Source organism: Panulirus ornatus, chromosome 1 (assembly GCF_036320965.1).
Source record: "Panulirus ornatus isolate Po-2019 chromosome 1, ASM3632096v1, whole genome shotgun sequence".
NCBI lineage: Eukaryota > Metazoa > Arthropoda > Malacostraca > Decapoda > Palinuridae > Panulirus > Panulirus ornatus.
The window spans coordinates 78,155,798-78,181,149 of record NC_092224.1 but is presented as its reverse complement, the minus strand read 5'-3'; the positions used below and the strand labels follow the sequence as shown (position 1 = coordinate 78,181,149).

The window sequence follows — 25,352 nt, the reverse complement described above, 5'->3', positions numbered from 1 at the left end:
CTGAAAAAAAAAAAAAAATTTAGACTGAAAGAGAGAGAGAGAGAGAGAGAGAGAGAGAGAGAGAGAGAGAGAGAGAGAGAGAGGGGGGGGGGGTTCCTGTAGTTATCGGCCAAGGGTCCTTTGTAAATCGAGTCCTCGAAAGAACGTTTTTTTTTCATTGCAGCTGTTCCGCTCATTCGTGTTCTGGCCACAGCTTATATACCGAGGGTTGCGAGTAAACACAACCAGCTCCTCCACCAACCTGGTATCCAGAGCAGCAGCAGCAGCCAGAGCAGGAGGTTGGACGCAGGTACGCGTGACCCTTGTCCAAATATATAATGTGGTACGCACACGAGAGAGGCGTCCAGGATATCTGGTCCGCTGCTGAAAAATAATGTGTCGTTTACCGGAACCCGCGTGAGCTTACTCATTGTTTTCGTATATTGCCTAACTTCTCCAGTACATAATGAATGTAGAAGTAAGATAACGTATATAATTACACGGAAATTGTCCACGGCGTTTTAGGGGACCAACGTAACAGTGTCTTTTTTTTTTCCACGGCGTTTTAGGGGACCAACGTGACAGACATCTTTTTTTTCTTTTTCATTCTATTTTTAGTTAATAACATGACATTAGCAGGGATTGTTGTGACTGCTCTCAACGCCTCAGTCACAGGACAAAGCAGCTGTGTTTGAGGTAATGAAGCTTGATCATTCAAAATCACGAGTCTATACGTCGTTTCAAAGTTAGCTGTTGCACCTGAGGTGGAGTCAGCTGATCATGCAGAACACAGGATCAGTGATCTGTTTTATTAATGCCGCAAGAGCGGCTGTGTTTTTTTTGTTTTACTGTTAGCACATATCTTGTGATGTTTGGTAAGAATCTTTTCTGAACTCACTCATTTTACGACAGTCAAGTCCATCATGTTGTAGGATGTGGCAGCACCTTTGTTGAAATTTACATTTGGTGTGTTTCAGTGTCGACAGGAGGAGCAAACTCTCCCGCGAATATCTATAGCCCAGCAGCCTAGGTCGAATAGATTTTGATCGTCTTCTTTCTGAAGGAATTTTTAATAGCTTCTCGCAGATAGACACATGGGGGGTAGAGGTTTGGGCTAGTTCATCAGCTTTAACATGCGCTCTGAGCGCAGTATGGGATGGCACCCAGAGAAAGCGGACGCTAAGTAAGTCCAGCCTGAGTAATTATGTTATACCAGGGTCGTGCTTCAGACACGAGCATGCTAATGTCTCTGTGATAAGCCAGTGAATAAGGAGAAGAGTGAGTGACTCAGCTGCACCACAAGCTGACACACACACACACTCTCTCTCTCTCTCTCTCTCTCTCTCTCTCTCTCTCTCTCTCTCTCTCTCTCTCTCTCTCTCTCTCTCTCTCTCTCTCTGGAATTTCTGACGTCAACTGGATGTTTGTAAAACAGGTTGACCAACTGAGGAATATTTTACATGACAAAAGCGGTGAAAAGAGCGGACAAAATTCTTACATTCTCAGGTCGGGCTTTCGAATTTAAGTCCAGGGAAATCGTCCTAACTCTTTACACTTCAGTAGTTCGTCCACATCTTGAATGTTATGTTCAGGTTTGGTTTCCCTGCCTGAGAAAAGACATCAGTAGAACGGTAAGAGAACAGTGTCGAGCTACCAAGATGATTCCCGGATTGAGAAACAAATCCTATAAGAGCCGATTAAACGACTTGAATCTGTTAAGCTTAGGAAAGAGAAGGTTAAGGGGTGATCTAATACAAGTATTCAGAAGTATCAAAGGCTTTGATGATCTTGATCTACCAAGTTTCTTAAGACTTGATTCATCAGATTTTACTCGAAATAATGGATGCTAAAGTAACCTTTTTCTTCAGCAGAACTGTTCACATATGGAACGATTTGCCAACTAGAGTGGTTGAAGGTTGTTCTAAAGATTCGTGTAAGAACAGATTTGATAAATACTTCGCTTCGAGTCTTCGACTTACATTATTTGCAGTTACTCACAGTGACAAAGACCATTCTCTTTGAATTATCTTTATGTCTTATTCAATTTTTTTTTTCCACACTACTCTTCGAAAGGACCCAATGGCCTGTTGCTGTTTGCATTCATTTGTGTTCCTTTGTCTCCATAGCTTGCCATCCTTTTCTTGAGATTGGTGAGGCAGGCAGGGGCGTGCCGCCGGGGTGCCCTGGTAAGTGGTTCTCACTGTGTGTTGCGTAAGGGCAACCCTTGTGTAGGTGGGTTGGCTCTCTTCAGTGGACTCTGCAGTGGTGCACAACGCGTCATGTTTTGCTTCGCTGACACTGCCTGAACCCGGCGGACGCATCTTTCCAGAGCATTTATGGTACAAACTACCGTCACAGAGCCGCTGCCTACATCATAAAGGCATTGGATAAACTCACTCGTCTCTGATGCAACTCTAGATTTCCTTCCTTCCCTTACCATAGAAAGGCATTCACAGAGCCCCATCCTGTACAGGTTTGAACTCCACAGTGCCTCCCATTTTCCAGGAGATAGTGTACAGGTATGCTAACTTTCAGAAGATAATGATATTCAGGTTGAAGGAAATGGTTGGGATTGCGGCACCCGTATGTGGACTTTCATGATGTTCTGATGGGTACTGACTCTATGGCTGGTATGTCGGGGGTAGCTGAGTTCCGACCTTATCATGGTTGTTATACAACTCCAGGACATGATGCAGGATGTTGTCAACATCTGCCTATGTAGCAAGATGCTCTTGTCATGTGCTACAATGATGTTTCTGTGTCTCAGTGATGTTACTATATAACTGGCTGTCTCCCAACAAATCCACTCTTCTGTTCCGCCCATCAGTAAGAAACTTTTACCACTGCAGAGGAAATTTTTGGTCCTTTCCCTTAAATCTCGTGTCACTGAGGATCCTTCAGCCACTCGTCTTTTTCTCCAGGCATAGTCTGTGGTGATGTCTGTATGTGTGTCTGTGACGACGTCAACTCAAGGGCATCTGTACCTTCCAGTAGTGGCTGTAGTATGAACAAGAACCACGTCAGCCACCTCACATGCTGGAGTAGGAATGGTCTCAAGGTGTTACAGTCATTCCATCCATCAGTACTACACCACTGAGGGAACTGAGGAACCTACCATCACTACTACAGCACTGAGGGAACTGAGGAACCTACCATCACTACTACAGCACTGAGGGAACTGAGGAACCTACCATCACTACTACAGCACTGAGGGAACTGAGGAACCTACCATCACTACTACAGCACTGAGGGAACTGAGGAACCTACCATCACTACTACAGCACTGAGGGAACTGAGGAACCTACCATCACTACTACAGCACTGAGGGAACTGAGGAACCTACCATCACTACTACAGCACTGAGGGAACTGAGGAACCTACCATCACTACTACAGCACTGAGGGAACTGAGGAACCTACCATCACTACTACAGCACTGAGGGAACTGAGGAACCTACCATCACTACCACACCACTTAGGGAACTGAGGAGGCTACCATCACTACCACACCACTGAGGGAAATGAGGAAGCTACCATCACTCCTAGACCACTGAGGGAATTGAGGAAGCTACCATCACTACCACACCACTGTGGGAAATGAGGAAGCTACCATCACTCCTAGACGACTGAGGGAACTGAGGAAGCTACCATCACTACCACACCACTGAGGGAAATGAGGAAGCTACCATCACTACCACACCATTGAGGGAACTGAGGAAGCTACCATCACTCCTAGACCACTGAGGGAACTGAGAAAGCTACCATCACTACCACACCACTGAGGGAACTGAGGAAGCTACCATCACTCCTAGACCACTGAGGGAACTGAGGAAGCTAGGCTATCTTACGATCTTCAAGCAGTTGAAAGAAAGACAAAATTTAGTGGCTCTGGCTGAGGAACAGTCCACGGCAATGACTAAAGGAAACAAATTTCTCCCGAGAGAGCGAGACAGAATTTCTGAGATTGATGTGTCTTATCTGACCAGTGGAAGATACCCTCCCTGCACACTGGTGTGGAGGATACTCTCCCTGCACACTGGTGTGGAAGATACCCTCCCTGCACACTGGTGTGGAAGATACCCTCCCTGCACACTGGTGTGGAAGATACTCTCCCTGCACATTGGTGTGGAAGGTACCCTCCCTGCACACTGGTGTGGAAGATACTCTCCCTGCACACTGGTGTGGAAGGTACCCTTCCTTCACACAGATTGGACATAACCAGTCACCCAGTTACCCACCCTGGATGTTAGCAGATTACGGAAACTGGTGAATGGACCGTCCAGCATCAGGGCAGACGAAGCGCACTTTCTACAGTAACCTGTGATTAAGCGGTCGAGCAGAGAGCCAGTCGGTCGAACGTCCGCTGCTAACGTGACCTGAAGGACATAGCTGATACAGGAGCTGTACACAGAGCCCATGAAAGGAAGGAGGGGCGCAGATCCTGGGGCCAGAATCCCCTGTGGCCCCGAACCTGTAGGAAGGCCGTCAGGAGGGGAGATGAAACTGAATAAAGTACCTGATCAAATGACAGAAAAAAAAAGGGGGCAATAAGCATAAATCTAGAGATGACAGTTGGTTGCTGGCTTGTTGGTCACATGACTCTCCTCCTCCCAGTCCCCTCCTCTCGCGGTGGGTCCTTGGGGGAGGGCCAAACCATCCCCAGGACCCGTGTCAGTTGTTGCTGGCCTTGGCTGTGCACACATGGGTGCTGGCACACCGAGATAAAAGTTACAACACCCAGGGAGTGAGAGATGATAGACCCGACTTCCGCGAAACGCAGTGCCGATAAGAGTCTGACCAAAACGTTTCAACAAAGAGGAATGAGAAAGCCGTCCATAATGAGCGCCATTGAGGACATGGTCAACCCGGGTGATGACTAGGGTAAGTCCCATTCCTTGGCTCCGGTGCAGGAGTGATGGCTGGCTGGGTGCAGGGGGCAATGGTGAAATTGCTCGAAATGGCGCTGTGCAAGAGAGAGAGAGAGAGAGAGAGAGAGAGAGATTTTTCACCAATTCAGATGTTGAAACTTCAATCACCAATCAGTGACCAAACGAATGTCAGGAAGTCAGCAACAACTGGGAAAGAAATCATGTTCAAGAGAGATTGGAATTTGTTTCCTCGACTTCTGATTATCTCGCACCGAAATCGCTAACCTCCTATATTCCTCCTGGCGACTCTGCTTACCATTGGGTTAATATTTGGATAACGATGTGTTTTAGGTTGTCTGCGCGTAAAACCAAAATCTGAACTTACGATGGAACTTTGAGGTAAACTCCGGACAGTCTACTGGTGGAAAGCGTATTTTTTATTCTTTTTTTTTTCAACTTTCGAAGGCAATACTTTTTAGCAAAAAAATCAAATTTCTATATCCCCCAAACGCTGGAACGAATATTATTGCTAGTAATTTTTGCGTGTTGTCTCTGTGATGCGTTACCATTATTATCATTATTATTATTATTATTATTATTATCATTATTATTATTATTATTATTATAAAAATTCCACAGGATTATATGTGGCATTTTTGATCTGAAGATAGAGTGCGACAGGGTTCATAGAGATGCTTTGTGGCAGGTGTTACGAATATCTAGTGTGAGAGAAAAGTTAGTCGAAAAAATGATGAGTTTTCATTATGAGTTAGAGTGTGAATGTTGAGAAATTGAAGGAATTGAAATGTATTTGATACCTGGGAGTGAGCAAAGCAGCGAATGGAACCATGGGTACTGGAGTGAGCCATAGGATGGATAAGGGGGTAAAATTTCTGAGTGCAAAGAAGATGCTGTGGGCAAAGATGGGTATGTTTCGATGGTACAATATTCCCACCGGTGATCAGAGGATGCGAGTCATGGACCATAGATAAAGTAGTGCAGAAAAGGGTGACATTGTTGGAAAGGAGATGTCCGAGGAAGATATGTGATGTGAGGAGTGTTGAGGGAATAAGATCAGTGGGCAGAATAAGGGTATATGAAGCGATCAGGGAAGCCAGGGAAAGGACCGTGGAACTGTGTTGTGAATAGGGGTCTCTATAGATTCGGTACAGTATGTATACATGACCGCTAGAGTGCATGTGGACGATTCGCGATCCAAGCGCTCCTTGTCATCGCGGGAAACAACGAACTGTGAAAAATATTAATTTTATTATTATTATTATTATTAATGTTATTATTATTATTATTTTTTTTTTTTCAAACTATTCGCCATTTCCCGCGTTAGCGAGGTAGCGTTAAGAACAGAGGACTGGGCCTTTTTTGGAATACCCTCACCTGGCCCCCTCTGTTCCTTCTTTTGGAAAAAAAAAAAAAAAAAAAAAAAAAAAAAACCGAGAGGGGAGGATTTCCAGCCCCCCGCTCCCTCCCCTTTTAGTCGCCTTCTACGACACGCAGGGAATACGTGGGAAGTATTCTTAATCCCCTATCCCCAGGGATATAGATTATTATTATTATTATTATTATTATTATTATTATTATTATTATTATTATTATTATCATTATTATTATCATCATCATTATATTATTATCATTACTGTAATCATCATTATTATGTGATATGTAAGACGTTTTATCTCAACCATTTCTTCCGTAATGGGATATGCTTATAACGTTCAAGAAGGGCGTAACCCATCTATATTAGCCATATGATGTTCCGTTGTTCATTGATGATAGCTGCTGACCTCGGAGCGATCCTTGATGGAGAGACTTTGATAAACACATCAATCAAACTATTGATAATGCCCTGGCTGACGTGAGTGCCTTACTGAGAGAGAGAGAGAGAGAGAGAGAGAGAGAGAGAGAGAGAGAGAGAGAGAGAGAGAGAGAGAGAGAGAGAGAGAGAGAGAGAGAATTTGGCTCACAGATGTTTATAAGTATTCTGCTGATGTAAGACTGATAAAGTGGCATGAATCCTGGGATAAAACATATGTTGCTATATACCGGTCAGGTAACAATAATTCAATCCTGCAGGGAGCAACACCTGCAATGCTGGTACATACATACACTCGTTGCCATTATTTCGTGTTTGACTAATAATATGGCGCATATTACTGTCTTGTACCAGTAACAGCAGAGGCAAATGTCAAGAATCCATATTTCATAGATTCTTGGCAAAGGAGAATCGTGTCGAACAATTGTAGAACAAAGAAATAGTCCTCTTTCCCGTGAGGTTGTCATCGCACATGGCAATACTGTTGCTAGCAGCACCCGCTCTCGCTCACCCAAACACTTCCCGCCAGTCCGCTCCCTGAAGGCGCTGTGAAAGGGGGCTACGCAGTGGCCTGGCTACTTTCTTTTGTTTACGTTATTTGCCTGATAGTTTTATATAATGCTTGGCTTAGCACTTGTGATCCGCCCTGAAAGTTACAGACATATTTGAACATATTGGTGTACGACATGTTTGCCCGTTGTACTCCACTGCCAGACTACGATGTTATAGATTTTCTCACCTGCAATGACGTCATTAACAACCATTGAATGTCTAAACCTATTTTTTTTGTCATCTTGTTCTCATACACCGTAAATAAGTCTTCTCTCTCGTTTTAAACTGGAGCAGCGCGATACAAAGATAATTATCTAAACAAGTTCCGGGAACCCAACATCACATGTGTACAGAACAGAGACCTGGTGACCCTGGCCAACAAGATACAACCATGGATGACGTAATGATTCCAAGTAAGTTGAAAAGTTGGTTATTCGAGTAGAAACTAACAAGTCACATTTCAAGATTTATAATGAGGTTATTTTATCATTATTGTTATTCTATCTAACCTTGTCAAGGTGGGTCAACTCTGCACCCAGTTGATAATCTAAGAATACCAAACATATATGTTGTCAAAAGCACTATGATTTGTTCTTGGAATATATATATATATATATATATATATATATATATATATATATATATATATATATATATAATTATTATCATTATTTTGCTTTGTCGCTGTCTCCCGCGTTAGCGAGGTAGCGCAAGGAAAGAGACGAAAGAATGGCCCAACCCACCCAGAGACACATGTATATACCTGCACGTCCACACACGCAAATATACATACCTGTACATCTCAACGTATACATATATATATATACAAACACGGACATATACATATATACACATGTACATAATACATACTTTCTGCCTCTATTATTTCCATCGCCACCCCGCCACACATGAAATAACAACCCCCTCCCCCCTCATGTTCGCGAGGTAGCGCTAGGAAAGGACAACAAAGGCCACATTCCTTCACACAAAGTCTCTAGTTGTCATGTAATAATGCACCGAAACCACAGCTCCCTTTCCACATCCAGGCCCCACAGAACTTTCCATGGTTTACCCCAGAGGCTTCACATGCCGTGTTTCAATCCATTGACAGCACGTCGACCCCGGTATACCACATCGTTCTGATTCACTCTATTCCTTGCACGCCTTTCACCCTCCATGTTCAGGCCCCGATCACTCAAAATCTTTTTCACTCCATCCTTCCACCTCCAATTTGGTCTCCCACTTCTCCTCGTTCCCTCCACCTCTGACACATATATCCTCCTGGTCAAACTTTCTTCACTCATTCTCTCCATGTAACCAAACCATTTCAAAACACCCTCTTCTGCTCTCTCAACCACACTCTTTTTATTACCACACATCTCTCTTACCCTATTATTACTTACTCGATTAAACCACCTCATACCACATATTGTCCTCAAACTTCTCATTTCCAGCACAACCACCCTCCTCCGCACAACTCTATCCATAGCCCACGCCTCGCAACCTTATAATATTGTTGGAACCACTATTCCTTCAAACATACCCATTTTTGCTTTCCGAGATAATGTTCTCGATTTCCACACATTCGTCAACGCTCACAGAACTTTCGCCCCCTCCCCCACCCTATGATTCACTTCCGCTTCCATGGTTCCATCCGCTGCCAGATCCACTCCCAGATATCTAAAACACTTCACTTCTTCCAGTTTTTCTCCATTCAAACTTACCTCCCAATTGACTTGTCCCTTAACCCTACTGTACCTAATAACCTTGCTCTTATTCACATTTACTCTCAGCTTTCTTCTTTCACACACTTTACCAAACTCAGTCACCAGCTTCTGCAGTTTCTCACACGAACCAGCCACCAGCGCTGTATCATCATTGAACAACAACTGACTCACTTCCCAAGCTTTCTCATTCACAACAGACTGCATACTTGCCCCTCTTTCCAAAATTCTTGCATTCACTTCCCTAACAACCCCATCCATAAACAAATTAAACAACCATGGAGATATCACACACCCCTGCCGCAAACCTACATTCACCGAGAACCAATCACTTTCCTCTCTTCCTACACGTACACATGCCTTACATCCTCGATAAAAACTTCACTGCTTCTAACAACTTGCCTCCCACACCATATATTCTTAATACCTTGCACAGAGCATCTCTATCAACTCTATCATATGCCTTCTCCAGATCCATAAATGCTATATACAAATCCATTTGCTTTTCTAAGTATTTCTCGCATACATTCTTCAAAGCAAACACCTGATCGACACATTCTCTACCACTTCTGAAACCACACTTCTCTTCCCCAGTCTGATGCTCTGTACATGCCTTCACCCTCTCAATCAATACCCTTCCATATAATTTACCAGGAATACTCAACAAACTTATACCTCTGTAATTTGAGCACTCACTCTTATCCCCTTTGCCTTTGTACAATGGCACTATGCAAGCATTCCACTAATCCTCAGGCACCTCACCATGAGTCATACATACATTAAATAACCTTACCAATCAGTCAACAATACAATCACCCCCTTTTTAATAAATTCCACTGCAATACCATCCAAACCCGCTGCCTTGCCGGCTTTCATCTTCCGCAAAGCTTTTACTACCTCTTCTCTGTTTACCAAATCATTTTCCCTCACCCTCTAACTTTGCACACCACCTCGACCAAAACACCCTATATCTGCCACTCTATCATGAAACACATTTAACGAACCTTCAAAATGCTCACTCCACCTCCCTCTCACATCACCACTACTTGTTATCACCTCCCCATTAGCCCCCTTCACTGAAGTTCCCATTTGCTCCCTTGTCTTACACACTTTATTTACCTCCTTCCAAAACATCTTTTTATTCTCCCTAAAATTTAACGATACTCTCTCGCCCCAACTCTCATTTGCCCTCTTTTTCACCTCTTGCACCTTTCTCTAGACCTCCTGCCTCTTTTTCTTCTACATCTCCCAGTCGTTTGCATTATTTCCCTGTAAAAATCGTCCAAATGCCTCTCTCCTCTTTCACTAATAACCTTACTTCTTCATCCCACCACACACTACCCTTTCTAATCTGTCCATCTCCCACGCTTCTCATGCCACAAGCGTCTTTTGCGCAAGCCATCACTGCTTCCCTAAATACATCCCGTTCCTTCCCTACTCCCCTTACGTCCTTTGTTCTCATCTTTTTCCATTCTGTACTCAGTCTCTCCTGGTACTTCCTCACACAAGTCTCCTTCCCAAGCTCACTTACTCTCACCACTCTTTTCACCCCAACATTCTCTCTTCTTTTCTGAAAACCTCTACGAATCTTCACCTTCGCCTCCACTAGATAATGATCAGACATCCCTCCAGTTGCACCTCTCAGCACATTAACATCCAAAAGTCTCTCTTTCGCGCGCCTCTCAATTAACACGTAATCCAGTAACTCTCTCTGGCCATCTCTCCTACTTACATACGTATACTTATGTTTATCTCTCGTTTTAAACCAGGTATTCCCAATCACCAGTCCTTTTTCAGCACATGAATCTACAAGCTCTTCACCATTTCCATTTACAACACTGAACACCCCATGTACACCAATTACTCCCTCAACTGCCACATTACTCACCTTTGCATTCAAATCACCCATCACTATAACCCGGTCTCGTGCATCAAAACTACTAACACACTCACTCAGCTGCTCCCAAAACACTTGCCTCTCATGATCTTTCTTCTCACGCCCAGGTGCATATGCACCAATAATCACCAATCTCTCTCCATCCACTTTCAGTTTTACCCATATCAATCACATACTCCCACCACTCCTGTTTCAGGAGTGCTACTCCTTCCCTCGCTCTTGGCCTCTCACTAACCCCTGAATTTACTCCCAAGACATTCCCAAACCACTCTTCCCCTTTACTCTTGAGCTTCGTTTCACTCAGAGCCAAAATATCCAGGTTCCTTTCCTCAAACATACTACCTGTCTCTCCTTTTTTCTCGTCTTGGTTACATCCACACACATTTAGACACCCCAGTCTGAGCCTTCGAGGAGGATGAGCACTCCCCGCATGACTCCTTCTTCTGTTTCTCCTTTTAGAAAATCAAAATACAAGGAGGGGAGGGTTTCCAGCCCCCCGCTCCCGTCCCCTTTAGTCGCCTTCTACGACACGTGAGGAATGCGTGGGAAGTATTCTTTCTCCCCTATCCCCAGGGATGATATATATATATATATATATATATATATATATATATATATATATATATATATATATATATATATATATATATATATATATAAAGCTAGACTACAAAGAAATAACATGCAATTTCTCGTGTCAGTATGATATGCGCCGTCTTAGTTTTTGTTCCCAAATACAAAATTAGATATATTTAATCATCAAATATACAGCAGTCCCAGTAGTCTGATTTTCTAAACTATTCCAGGGCTATAGTCTTGTATTTTGCTCAGATTTTCAACTTCAGATTTTAATGAAAAACTGGGTATAGATGTTATTTTACATGCTGACTAAGTATTTCGAGTCAAATGACTGTATTTCGCATTATTAATGCTTTTTATTACCCCTTAGATAAATTATAATAAAATTAGTATGCTAATTACTCGACTAATCACACGAATTTTCGGGTTTTGACCACAGATTCGTATTCAGCATACCAAAAAGCATCTATCCTGAAATTCTCAAGAAAATCCATTTTTTTTTTTTTAAAATCAAGGAAAATCCAAGCATTTTGGTCAGATTTTCAAATTCTTCATATTTTAATGAAGATCTGGGTGTAGATGTTATTTTACATGCTGATTAAGTTTTTCGAGTGAAATGACTGCATTTCGCATTACTGACTGCATTTCGCATTACTAACGCCTTTAATCACCCCTTAGATTTATTACGATAGAATTAGTATGCTAATTACTCGACAAATACGAATTTTGCTCAGATTTTCAACTTCTTCAGATTTTAATGAAAATCTGGGTATAGATGTTATTTTACATGCTGATTAAGTATTTCGAGTCAGAGTACTGCATTTCGCATTATTAATGCCTTTAATCACCCCTTAGATTAATTATGATATAATCAATATGCCAATTATTCGACTAATTACTCGAATTTTTGGGTTTTGACCACAGATTCATATTCAGCATACCAAAAAGCAACTATCCTGAAATTTTCAAGAAAATCCATTTTTGAAAAAAGTCAAGAAAAATCCCAGGCTATTATATATATATATATATATATATATATATATATATATATATATATATATATATATATATATATATATATATCCTTGCATTTTGGTCAGATTTTCAACTCTTCAGATTTTAATGAGAATCTGGGTATAGATGTTATTTTACATGCTGATTAAGTATTTCGAATCAAATGACTCAAATGTTAAGGAATTTTCTCATAAGGGTGTAGCCTAACGTTGACGGCCTTAATAAATCTGGCAACTGATAGGCCTAAAACCAACCAACCATCACAACCTAACATTGTTGATAGGCTGTATATAACCATCACAACCTAGCATTGTTGATAGGCTGTACATAGCCATCACAACCTAGCATTGTTGATAGGCTGTACATAGCCATCACAACCTAGCATTGTTGATAGGCTGTACATAGCCATCACAACCTAGCATTGTTGATAGGCTGTACATAACCATCACAACCTAGCATTGTTGATAGGCTGTACACAACGTAAAATGTACATGCTAATTAGAACCTTGTCTTTGATGCATAAAAGTGTTTAAGATTTTTCGGTTAGTGATTATACGTTGATTGTGACGGCCTTGATCCTGGCAGTGAATACTGGCGCACACATGGTACAATGTCTTATTATTCAGTTTGAGGTGGACAGAGGTACGGTTATTTGGCCTTAGTTCCTACACATGAAACTAAGATACCGGTTATAAGATGTACAACGTATAGACTAAATCAAAAACTTCAGAATGTGGGGAGAGAGGAAAATTTCAGAAATATTGTATTTGCTGCTTCTTACAGTGTGTGTGTGTGTGTGTGTGTGTGTGTGTGGAGACCTGCCAAAAGAAAATTAACGTTTATGATGCCTCGTTCTTTCTTAGAAAAGAAATGCTGTTGAATTCTCATCATTTTTTCATCTTTTCCTTCTTCCTACAACCTTTCATCCTCCAAGAGTCAGTTTACGAACCTCCTAAAAAAACGTGATTAATTTCATTTATTTTCTCTTCTCAAATTTCACCCGGGATGGCTTTTGTGTGGGGCATGTTTTGCCCTCGCCATGTCGGGTGGTTATGTTTATATTAACGTGTCTGTTGTCGGCAGGAAGGAAGCGGTGTAGTGCGATGCCCGTGCGGTACGTGGTGGTGCTGCTGGGTCTTCTGGGCTCCATGGTGGACTACCTGGTCAGGTATGGCCTGAGTATGGCCATCGTGGCTATGGTCAACACCACCCACCCGGTCAACCACACCGACCTGCCCACCGACGGGGCCTGTCCCGCGGCTCTCAACGCCTCTGGGGGAGACCCTGATGACCATAAGGTACGTACAGGAGGAGAGAGAGAGAGAGAGAGAGAGAGAGAGAGAGAGAGAGAGAGAGAGAGAGAGAGAGAGAGAGAGAGAGAGAGAGAGTTGTAGATTTCTTTTTCATTTCACTTTCGTTTCAGTGTTCATGGGTCCCTTGAAGCTGGCGCCACTACACTGTTACGTCAAGTTCTCGTGTGTGTCTTGAGAATTGTATCTCAACGAAAATTATTTAGAATACTCTAATCTCATCTTGGCTTCCGAAATGTGTATGTCTATAGGTATGAGTCGTCTAAGCCTGGACATGTGGCCTCTGGTCTGTCATCGCGCATGTCATAAAATTTGATTATATGGTCAAGACATTAAACTGTTTGTGCGGATAAACAAAGCATTGAAAACATGAGCTGTTCATTTACAATATTTATGTTACGTAAGTCTAACAGGAAAAAAATCGTACCAATCTGTCCTATGAAATATGAAACATTATACCTTTTGCAAGGTATTCTGTAAACACAGCCCTCAGAATTTTCTAATGATTTTTTGTTAGAATATTCTTAATTGTATTGATATTGCTGAGGGCAAATACTTGTAACTCTCTGATGAAGAGAAATATCATTGAATCTTCTCTTGTAAATATTAACACACAAAGAATTGGAATATGAATATTGGTGAAGGTTTTATATAAAATAGATTGCTTTGTCGTTGACAAAACTTGTATAGAGTTTAATTTGTGTAATAAAATTTTTTTATGCCACACCCGGCTACCAGACGCCATCGCTTTTTTTCAGTTAGCGTATCGTATATGATCTCAGTTCCATAATATTCATGCGTGAAGATAAGGCTTTAAAAGTGATGGTGTTACAGTATCTCTCATCCAAGTGTATTTAGCTACTTGCTGGTTAGGAAATTTTCCTGTATACACTCCACGGACGTTTGTCTATGCTTCGCTCATTGTCTATGAGAGTCCAAATTCCCTCAGTCGGTCACTGTACAATTGAAATTCCTCATTGTTGGTACTGTACCATATGTGCGATGTATGTGATTTACTGCTCCAAATACTCTCCTATTGTGCCTTCATTGTTATCATTGTAGGTTTGCTTTGCTTCCGAAAAATTCTTTGGAGGATTACATATCAACACCATTATGCATATTTGGAACTCTCTACCTTCTCATGGTATTCCCAATAACTATGACCTGGCACATTTTAAAAGACAGGTTTTTTCATTTCCTCCCAATGTCGTCAATATTTCCCTTGACCCTCTTTTTACCTTTCATATTTCTCTCTGTATTTCAATTAAGACTCTACCTTGATGTGGACCCATGACTGAGTCCTGCGGCACGCTGCTTGCAGCGTCATCCCATTTTGAGAATGTAGCTCTGACCTGCGTCCTTTGGTCTCTTCCACACGTAATCTTCACTCCAGAGAAAGAGTTTTCCCCTTGCTCGAGCTGTTTCATCATTGTCTGATGGGGCGCACTGCCACTGGCTCTCTGGAGGTCTTGGAAACGTGTGTGTGTGTGTGTGTGTGTGTACGGATGCGATTTATTTCATAAAGTACTAAGAAAGGAAAGAGGAAAAACAGAGACAAGATAAGTTCTTCAGTTCCATGTGCAGCTAACTCCTATGAGGCAATATGCATTTGTATGTGACTGTCTTCTATCAACAGGGTGGCAGCGAATTTGACTGGAGCTTGAACGAGCAAGGGATCATCCTTGGCACCTTCTTCTGGGGCTACATAATGACCAAGACTACAGGTATGATGGAGTGTAATTATGAGGGGACACGGGTGTGAGGTAGCTCAGGGATGAGAGGGTACACGGGTGGGTGGACACAAGTATGAGAGGCTACAGCAATAGCAAATATAGAACTGAAGGACAATCTAGAGAGATAACCTAGTTTCCGTTGGTACTAGCAGACGACGCTTCCTTCCTACAGAATATAATGGAGAAAATAGCATCAAGAAATGCCTGCTATTATTTTGACGATATATATTCCTCCAAAGTGATATAATGAGCCAAGTCAACCTAGACTAGTGGTGTGGCAGACATAGAGAAGTCCAGCTATTAATTGTAGGATTTGGTAATTCAACTACAGGGGAATGTTTTAGGAAACATTGAATCTACGATGGGTTAGAGATACATTGTAACATGGTTTTCAGAATGTGTTTAGGAGAGCCTCTTGTACAAAACATATCACTGAGCGTATTAGAATCAGAAGAGCAGATACACTGTCAAAAATATCCCTCATGTACGCATATGTGTAAACAAAATAATCAGGTATGGCATGCCATATGGAAAAAGTGTTCTCAGGCTCGGTGCTTGAGTTTAAGTGTGTTAATAAAAAAAAAAGGACCTTTATAGAGACTCAGATGCAAAGAACAGAGGCAAGGGAAGAAATTTTAAGAATCGAAGTGTTTCCTTAGAAACAGGCAAGGGAAGAAATTTTAAAAATCGAACCGTTCCTTCAGAAACAAACTGTTATTTAGAATTTGACATTATGAAACTGTGTTAAAGGAATACCAGTGAAGTCTGGGGTGAGTCTTTTAGAGAAAGGGCGTTAATTTAGAAAAAAAATATAGCAAGACATAAAAGATGTCAAAAGGCCTAGAAAAATAGATATAACGGGTCTGAAAAAGGCGCAGAAGAAAAGGCACAACAGAATACGGTGGGGTGATTGGAAATTATTGGAAAAAAATATTGTGGACAGAACAATTAAAGATTTAAAATTGTCATACATTTTTCAAGAGCAAAGTGTCGGTTAAAGCACAAAGAAACACCGATCCTTGTTGAAAGAGAATATATGTACGGCTTTAAGTGGTGATCAAGCAATAAGATAGTCCTCGGTAATACTGTGATTTAGATCATTCCTTCCAACCAACCCTCTTGATGTCGACGTGGAAGGTCTCATTTGCTCACTTTGCGGTTGATACTTGAATCTCAGTAGCCTGTGCAATTGCTTATTAAGAATCAGTCTTATTATTTTGCTTAGATTATTATTTCACTACTGTATATAATTCGTTGTTGATTATATTAGATTAAACATTTAATGGCATTCCTACTTGTTTTGGATCATCTAATGAAGGTGTACATTCGATAATCACGGGAGAAATTTAAGAAAATGTGGAGCAATACTTTTGCTATTGCGCATCTGTTGGCAAATGGCATCTCCTCAGTTACAAGACTGAGCCGTTCCTCCCACTCACTGTCTTGCATAACTGTTTGTGTTTGTTTATTTCTCTGACTCGTAAATATAAAGATTCGTAGTGGAGGAAAGTCAGATGACTGAAGGGTTCATTTGTTTAAGTATTTACTTGAATTGCATTACTACAATTTTGTGGAATTAGCGATTGGTTTATGGCATGTAGATCACGTGCACCTCCTCCTTCCTCATATTCGCTGTGTGGCCGTGAGGGATCCAGCTCAAGGCCCGTCGATACGACCTGTGAGAAGGGTGTGCATGGGGTACATCGTACACGGTATATATATATATATATATATATATATATATATATATATATATATATATATATATATATATATATTTTTTTTTTTTTTTTTTTTTTTTTAACTTTGTCGCTGTCTCCCGCGTTTGCGAGGTAGCGCAAGGAAACAGACGAAAGAAATGGCCCAACCCCCCCCCCCCATACACATGTATATACATACGTCCACACACGCAAATATACATACCTACACAGCTTTCCATGGTTTACCCCAGACGCTTCACATGCCTTGATTCAATCCACTGACAGCACGTCAACCCCGGTATACCACATCGCTCCAATTCACTCTATTCCTTGCCCTCCTTTCACCCTCCTGCATGTTCAGGCCCCGATCACACAAAATCTTTTTCACTCCATCTTTCCACCTCCAATTTGGTCTCCCTCTTCTCCTTGCTCCCTCCACCTCCGACACATATATCCTCTTGGTCAATCTTTCCTCACTCATCCTCTCCATGTGCCCAAACCACTTCAAAACACCCTCTTCTGCTCTCTCAACCACGCTCTTTTTATTTCCATACATCTCTCTTACCCTTACGTTACTCACTCGATCAAACCACCTCACACCACACATTGTCCTCAAACATCTCATTTCCAGCACATCCATCCTCCTGCGCACAACTCTATCCATGGCCCACGCCTCGCAACCATACAACATTGTTGGAACCACTATTCCTTCAGACATACCCATTTTTGCTTTCCGAGATAATGTTCTCGACTTCCACACATTCTTCAAGGCCCCCAGAATTTTCGCCCCCTCCCCCACCCTATGATCCACTTCCGCTTCCATGGTTCCATCCGCTGCCAGATCCACTCCCAGATATCTAAAACACTTCACTTCCTCCAGTTTTTCTCCATTCAAACTCACTTCCCAATTGACTTGACCCTCAACCCTACTGTACCTAATAACCTTGCTCTTATTCACATTTACTCTTAACTTTCTTATTCCACACACTTTACCAAACTCAGTCACCAGCTTCTGCAGTTTCTCACATGAATCAGCCACCAGCGCTGTATCATCAGCGAACAACAACTGACTCACTTCCCAAGCTCTCTCATCCCCAACAGACTTCATACTTGCCCCTCTTTCCAAAACTCTTGCATTTACCTCCCCTATCCCCAGGGATAATATATATATATATATATATATATATATATATATATATATATATATATATATATATATATATATATACATATATATATATATATATATATATATATATATATATATATATATACATATATATATATATACATATATATATATATATATATATATATATATATATATATATATATATATATATATATATATATATATATATATATAGTTGATAGAGATGCTATGTGGAAGGTATTAAGAATATATGGTGTGGGAGGAAAGTTGTTAGAAGCAGTGAAAAGTTTTTATCGAGGATGTAAGGCATGTGTACGTGTAGGAAGAGAGGAAAGTGATTGGTTCTCAGTGAATGTAGGTTTGCGGCAGGGGTGTGTGATGTCTCCATGGTTGTTTAATATATATATATATATATATATATATATATATATATATATATATATATATATATATACATATATATATATATATATATATATATATATATATATATATATATATATATATATATATATATATATATATAAAGCCGGGAGTATAGGAGCATGAGGCCTCAAATGCAGAAAATCAACAACGCTCCATTCTACCCCTCTCATCTTCCAAACCCTCTTTGGCCTTACAGCTCATGACATAAAACCTTAATGGATAAAAACAGGATAATTAATGGAGAAGGGAAGGGGACCCGAAAGAAACTTTGTACCCCCAGATGAAATTCCTCTCAGGGCCCTGCGGGACGTCGAAATGCTTCGGCCTGAGCTCCTCAGTATTTCAATCACCCACATAATCCTGTCCATGTCTATAGGAATACCTTGTATAAATGGGTGTACATTGCTCTCTCTTTTGTACAACTTTCGCTCCATTTGAGCAAACCCCTCCAAAGTCAATTGTCTTCAGTGTTGGATATGTGTTGATATAAATAATTGCAAATAATAAAATTGAATTTTATGGATGACAATATTGAAGGCCATATGTTAGCCCAAGATAACACAGTCCATATGCCCATGTCTCTTTTCGAAGATGTTTATCCTCATATTAGAGTCCAAGAGATAAGTGCATTTGCCTGCCTTTTTCTGCTTGACCTACAAGTGAGTTATCACCGGTATTTATACTGATGAACGTACCTATTTTTACAGGTGGCCGCATTAGTGAAATCGTAGGTGCTCGGGCGATGATGGCTGTAAGTCTTGGAGTATCGGGTTTGCTGTCCATGCTGTGTCCTTTTGCTGCCTATCTCCATCCCATGGCATTGGCTAGTGTGAGATTCGTCATGGGTCTGGCACAGGGTCCTGCATTTCCTTCCTTGTACGTTATGGTTGCCAGCTGGGCTCCTCCTGACGAACTGGCCACAATGGTCACTGTTGCTTTCTCTGGTTAGTGTACCCTTTCACATGTATAATTAGTGTTCATGTGAGTTATGAGTTAGTATAAATGATACTCATTTCTGTGATGTATTTGAACATAGCATTGTAGAGAATGATAATGCTGTTGTTGCATCACAAGCTAGTAAGTTATGAAAAATATAATAGTGTTATCAGTACCGCTCGGTAGCTTGTAATTCACACTTTGTTCTCTGAATTCTCACCAGGAAGCATTCTGTTATATGTTATGAGCTTTGCTGTTCACATTTTTGGAAAATGCCATACAACTTTGAGGTAGAAAGCAGATCTTTTAGATAAAACAAATAGTATGTATGATGCCTCTTACAGTGGCTTGTGCTGGACTTTGCCGGTCATGTGGTGTCAAAATGTATGCTATCCTTTAGGGACGAGAGGAAGTAAATGAGAAGGATTACAGTTGGAAAGATGAGGAATGAAGAGTAAGCCTTACCTTCCAAGAAGTACAAAGTGAGAAGTCAAGAGATTTCATTGAAACAGCAGTTACAAGTGAGGTTGAGATGGTGTAGAGGTAGGTTGCATCATTAAAGGGTGCAAAGAGTTGTGTGGCATTGTAGATATAGGTTGAGGCAAGAGTGGAACAGCTAGGTGAAATGAAGTTTGAAGTTCGCTGGTTAAGGAGATAATGACGGGTCTGGAGGGAGAATCTGACCCTTACATAGAATGGCAAGAAATGGAGGGCAAAGATTATGGATTACAAAGGTGCATAGATGTGAAGCATGATGGCCATGACTATAATGACTGGAAAGAGAAAGCAGTTGTTCTGCTGCATAAAGGTGAAGGGAATATAGGTAACTAGAAATCACTGGAATAAATCTTCTCATTATTGTTTATATGGTGCATGATAGAATTATTTATCATTGTAGAAATTACTAGTAATCCTTTTTTAATAAAGAACAGAATGAATTAAGGGTAGGATTGGGAAATGTAGACAAAGATTCTTGCACTTAAGCAGGAAAAGAAGTCAATGTTTTCATTATACATTGTATATGGATTAGAAAAGTCGTAAAAGTGATAGGAAAGTTGTCCATGAAGTTTTTGGAATATCTCTAAAACTAATGAGATTTGTTATAATGGGATTAATATATTTATTTCTTTCATATCTGTTCACCATTTCCTCTGTTAGCGACATAGCGCCAGGTGAGGAAAAGTCCCCATTCTTCACGTCCCTTCTCTAGTTGTAATGTGTAATGCACCAAAACCTTAGTCTCCTGTCCACAACCAGAACCCATAGACCTTTCCATATATTCCCCTTGGTGCTTCATGGTCCACTGATTGCATATTGCCCCAGTAAACCACATCACTCTAATTCACTCTTTCACTTGCATGCTTTCTCCCATCTATGTGTTCAGGCCCTGGACACTTAGAATCTTTTTCTCTTCATTCTTCCAAATCTAATGTGGTCTTCCCTCCACTTTTGACACTTTTCTCAAGCTCTCTTCACTCTTTCTCTTTGTATGTTTAAAGCATTTCAGCATACCATCTTCAGCTCTCTCACCTGTCCTTATTACCAAACCCATCTCATACCCAGTTATTACTTACTTGATCAAACCTCTTCACCCTATTTATTGTCATCAAACATTTCATTTCTGACACATTTACCTGCTTTCATACATTCTCATCTATGGCCTGTGCCTTGCATCCGTTTAACATCATCAGGACTCCTATACCTTCAAATATACCTATTTTAACACTTTCAGATAGTGACTTCTTTTTCCATATATTCCTCATTGCTTCCATAATCTTTTCCCTCCCACACCCACTCTGTGACTGACCCTACTTCCATGATTTCATTCACTGCCATATTCACAAGGTATCTAAAATATTTCACTTAAGTTTTCTCCATCCAAACTCACCACAACTAGTTTGTCTGTCTGAATTGTTAAGCATGCTAACCTTGCTCTAGTTTACTTTTACTCTGAACTTCCTCCTTTCAAACACTTTTCCAAATTCATGCACCCATCTCTGCAGTTTCTCACTCAAATCTGCCATCAGTACTGTGTCATCAGCAAAATACAACTGATTCACCTACTGGACCCCCCAACCCCCACCCCACCCTTAGCAGACAGCATACCTACCACTCTTTCCATGACCCTTGCATTTAACTCCCTCACAAGTCCATCTATAAACAAGATAAACAGCCATGGTGACATCACACAACCCTGCTACAGACCCATCTTCACCTGGAAAACGTCTGTACACACTCACACACATACCTTACTCTCTTGATGAAAAAAGAAACTGCTTACTAGATCTAATAGCCTTCCTCACACACCACATATTCCTAGTACCTTCCACAAAATGTCCCTGTCAGCCCTACCATGTGCTTCCTTCAGATCTATAAATGTTACATATGAATCTGTCTGATTACCTAATAAGTACATCTCGCATGCATTATTCAAAGCAAACACTTGATCCACACATCCTCTTCCAAATTCTAAAACAATATTGTTCCTCCCCAGTCTGTTCTGTGCTTGCCACCACCCTCTCAGTCACCTCTCATCCATGCAACTTTCTAGATACACTCAACAGAGTAATACCTCAGAAAGTTGAATACTTACCTTTGTCCACCTTGCATTCATAGAATGGTGCTATATGTTAGAATAAAATGGTGGTATGAATAAATGATCTAAAATAAATGTTGGAGTGCTTCAAGATTATGTAATGTCTATGGATAGGGTATTACTTAAGATGAGAGAAAGTTGGGATGGTTGTCATGTGCTGCTGTGCCACAGTTGAATAAAATGAAAGTTACCATAGTTATTGTATGCTGATGATACTATTTGATGATACTATTTTAGTTTTTCAGGATGTCATCCAAGAGACCAAGAGGTGGAGAAAATGGTGTTGAATCAGAGTTGTCGTTGGATAGGTGTGTGTGTAGAAAAAAGATGAAAGTAAGTCTAAGATATTTGAGAATCTATTTTTTTGAATGAGATGGGCTGTCACCATGGCATATTATTCTGAATAGTGAAGAACTGGAAGATGTGCATGAATATAACTTTTTGAGGATGACAGCAAAGTTGATAGTAGGAAAACTGAGGTTGAGAGTAAGATCTTACAAAGGAGAAAACTTGGTTGGGTACTGAAATCTCTGATGTGTGGAGAGAATTGTAGTGTAGAGTGTTCAAGAGGCTTGCATAAAGGAATAATTGTCATAAACACTGATATACAGATTTGAAACCAAAGTTTATATAGAATGTATGGTTGATGATACAGTGGTCAGGAAGATACAGGCTAGTGTGATTAATTATACAAGGAGTGGAGGTAGTCCATGAAAGGGATAGTTAGGTGCACTGAGAGAATTGATGAGGTTTAAAGGCATACTGGGTGACTATACGAAAAGAATGACGTGATTTGGTTTAGTGTTTTGTGTGAATGGAAACATTTCGTTTAACAAATCAAAATTTTGTGAAAAATGAAAAATACAGTGATAAGTACTTGCATTAGCTTGGAACTTCATCTTTTGTTTTATCACACTGGACAGGGATTGAGGATTAAGGATGCGTAAAAATTAATAGAAAGGCTGACTCCACTTGTCCTGCTGCATGTGAATGGGAATTGATTCAATGATAACAGATGGGTATAAAGAGAGGTACCAAGAACCTAGATTACCAAATATTTCCCATGTAACTTTTTCTACACTCCTACTTCTATTAGGAATGTCTATGGGCAGCCTTATTGCAATGGGCAGCTCTGGCTGGGTGATAGAACACCTAGGATGGCAATGGGTGTTTTGGGGAGGTGGTATGTTGGCACTGTTATGGACACCATTTTGGATCTACTTTGTCCGCAACTCCCCACTCCAACATCCCTTTATTTCTTCTGAGGAGAAGGAACTGCTGGAAGCCAGCTTCTGTGTAAAACCTAGGGTAGGTTTTTTACCTGTAATTCAGATGTAGCATGAAGTTGTATCAGTAATGTTAATTAACTAATAATTTTGCATATGATCATCAGAAAATTTAAATTAGGTAAGAGTATACTTGTTTATTTTTCTGAATAATCACTAGCAGGGTTTTGTGTTGAATTTTAACTTTCCCATTCTTCATTTCGTTTGTCTTCTTGGTTCTACTTATACTGCACAAGTTACACATCTCAACTGCTCTTATTTTTCCTCAAGTCATAGCTTTTACATACTTGTGTTTCACTTCCACTCTTCATATTAATCCCAGTTCATCTACAACTATTAGTTCTTTTTCATGCAAACTGATATAGAACTATAATTTCCCCTCCCTTTCAAAATATTGGCTTCATTTATTTACATTTACTCTCAGAATCCTCTTACATACATCAATAAAGTGGCACACCATTCTGTCCTCTGCTTCTCCAGATTTACCTAACATTATCCGCGTATATCAACTATTGCAACTTTAATTCTGTTGTTCCATGATTGTAATGCCACATTTACCTCACCTTACTCTCATCCCATGTAATGGCCCATCCATAAAAGATTAAATCATCATCATATCATGCAATCTTGGACTGTCATTACTTCATACTTCTCTCTCATACATGACTTACTATGACACATATATCATTGACATTAGAACACTAGATAGTATTCAGAAGACTTTCATGCTTACCACACAGAGTCTGGGGATTTTTAAAACCATGAATACTGCATGTAACTACCTTCTCTCTATTACTTATATAGGTCTAAAACTCTGGTCTCTTCCCTTGCTTTACCCATCTTGTCCTTCATCCACAAAGGGTTCACTAGTCTTTTTATAAAACCAGTTTTTTACTACCTTAGAGGGATGAATATGTAGTCTGTTGGGGATGAGAGGGCCCAGGAAGTGAGTCAGTTGTTGTTCACAGATGTTATAGCACTGGATGTTGATATTTATATGTATGTATATGTACGTATTTTTTTTTTTTTTTTTTTTTTTTTTATACTTTGTCGCTGTCTCCCGCGTTTGCGAGGTAGCGCAAGGAAACAGACGAAAGAAATGGCCCAACCCCCCCCATACACATGTATATACATACGTCCACACACGCAAATATACATTTTTTTTTTTTTTTTTTTTTTTTTTTTTTTTTTTTTTTTATACCTCCACGCTGTCTCCCGCGGTTGCGAGGTAGCGCAAGGAAACAGACGAAAGAAATGGCCCAACCCCCCCCATACACATGTACATACACACGTCCACACACGCAAATATACATACCTACACAGCTTTCCATGGTTTACCCCGGACGCTTCACATGCCTGGATTCAATCCACTGACAGCACGTCAACCCCTGTATACCACATCGCTCCAATTCACTCTATTCCTTGCCCTCCTTTCACCCTCCTGCATGTTCAGGCCCCGATCACACAAAATCCTTTTCACTCCATCTTTCCACCTCCAATTTGGTCTCCCTCTTCTCCTCGTTCCCTCCACCTCCGACACATATATCCTCTTGGTCAATCTTTCCTCACTCATTCTCTCCATGTGCCCAAACCATTTCAAAACACCCTCTTCTGCTCTCTCAACCACGCTCTTTTTATTTCCACACATCTCTCTTACCCTTACGTTACTTACTCGATCAAACCACCTCACACCACACATTGTCCTCAAACATCTCATTTCCAGCACATCCATCCTCCTGCGCACAACTCTATCCATAGCCCACGCCTCG

At 40.7% G+C, this 25,352-nt stretch overlaps 1 protein-coding gene across 1 annotated transcript in view; it reads left to right on the top strand.

Moving 5' to 3' along the window:
• The first annotated feature begins 7,197 nt into the window (after positions 1-7,197).
• Positions 7,198-25,352, top strand: part of LOC139749913 (sodium-dependent phosphate transport protein 3-like) — a 39,282-nt gene continuing 21,127 nt past the window's right edge. The window contains exons 1-5 of the mRNA XM_071664325.1: positions 7,198-7,642; positions 13,527-13,741; positions 15,390-15,477; positions 19,473-19,709; positions 23,394-23,605. Coding sequence (XP_071520426.1) covers positions 7,573-7,642; positions 13,527-13,741; positions 15,390-15,477; positions 19,473-19,709; positions 23,394-23,605 — 822 coding nt within the window. The 5' untranslated portion in view covers positions 7,198-7,572. The remainder of the gene's footprint in view (positions 7,643-13,526; positions 13,742-15,389; positions 15,478-19,472; positions 19,710-23,393; positions 23,606-25,352) is intronic.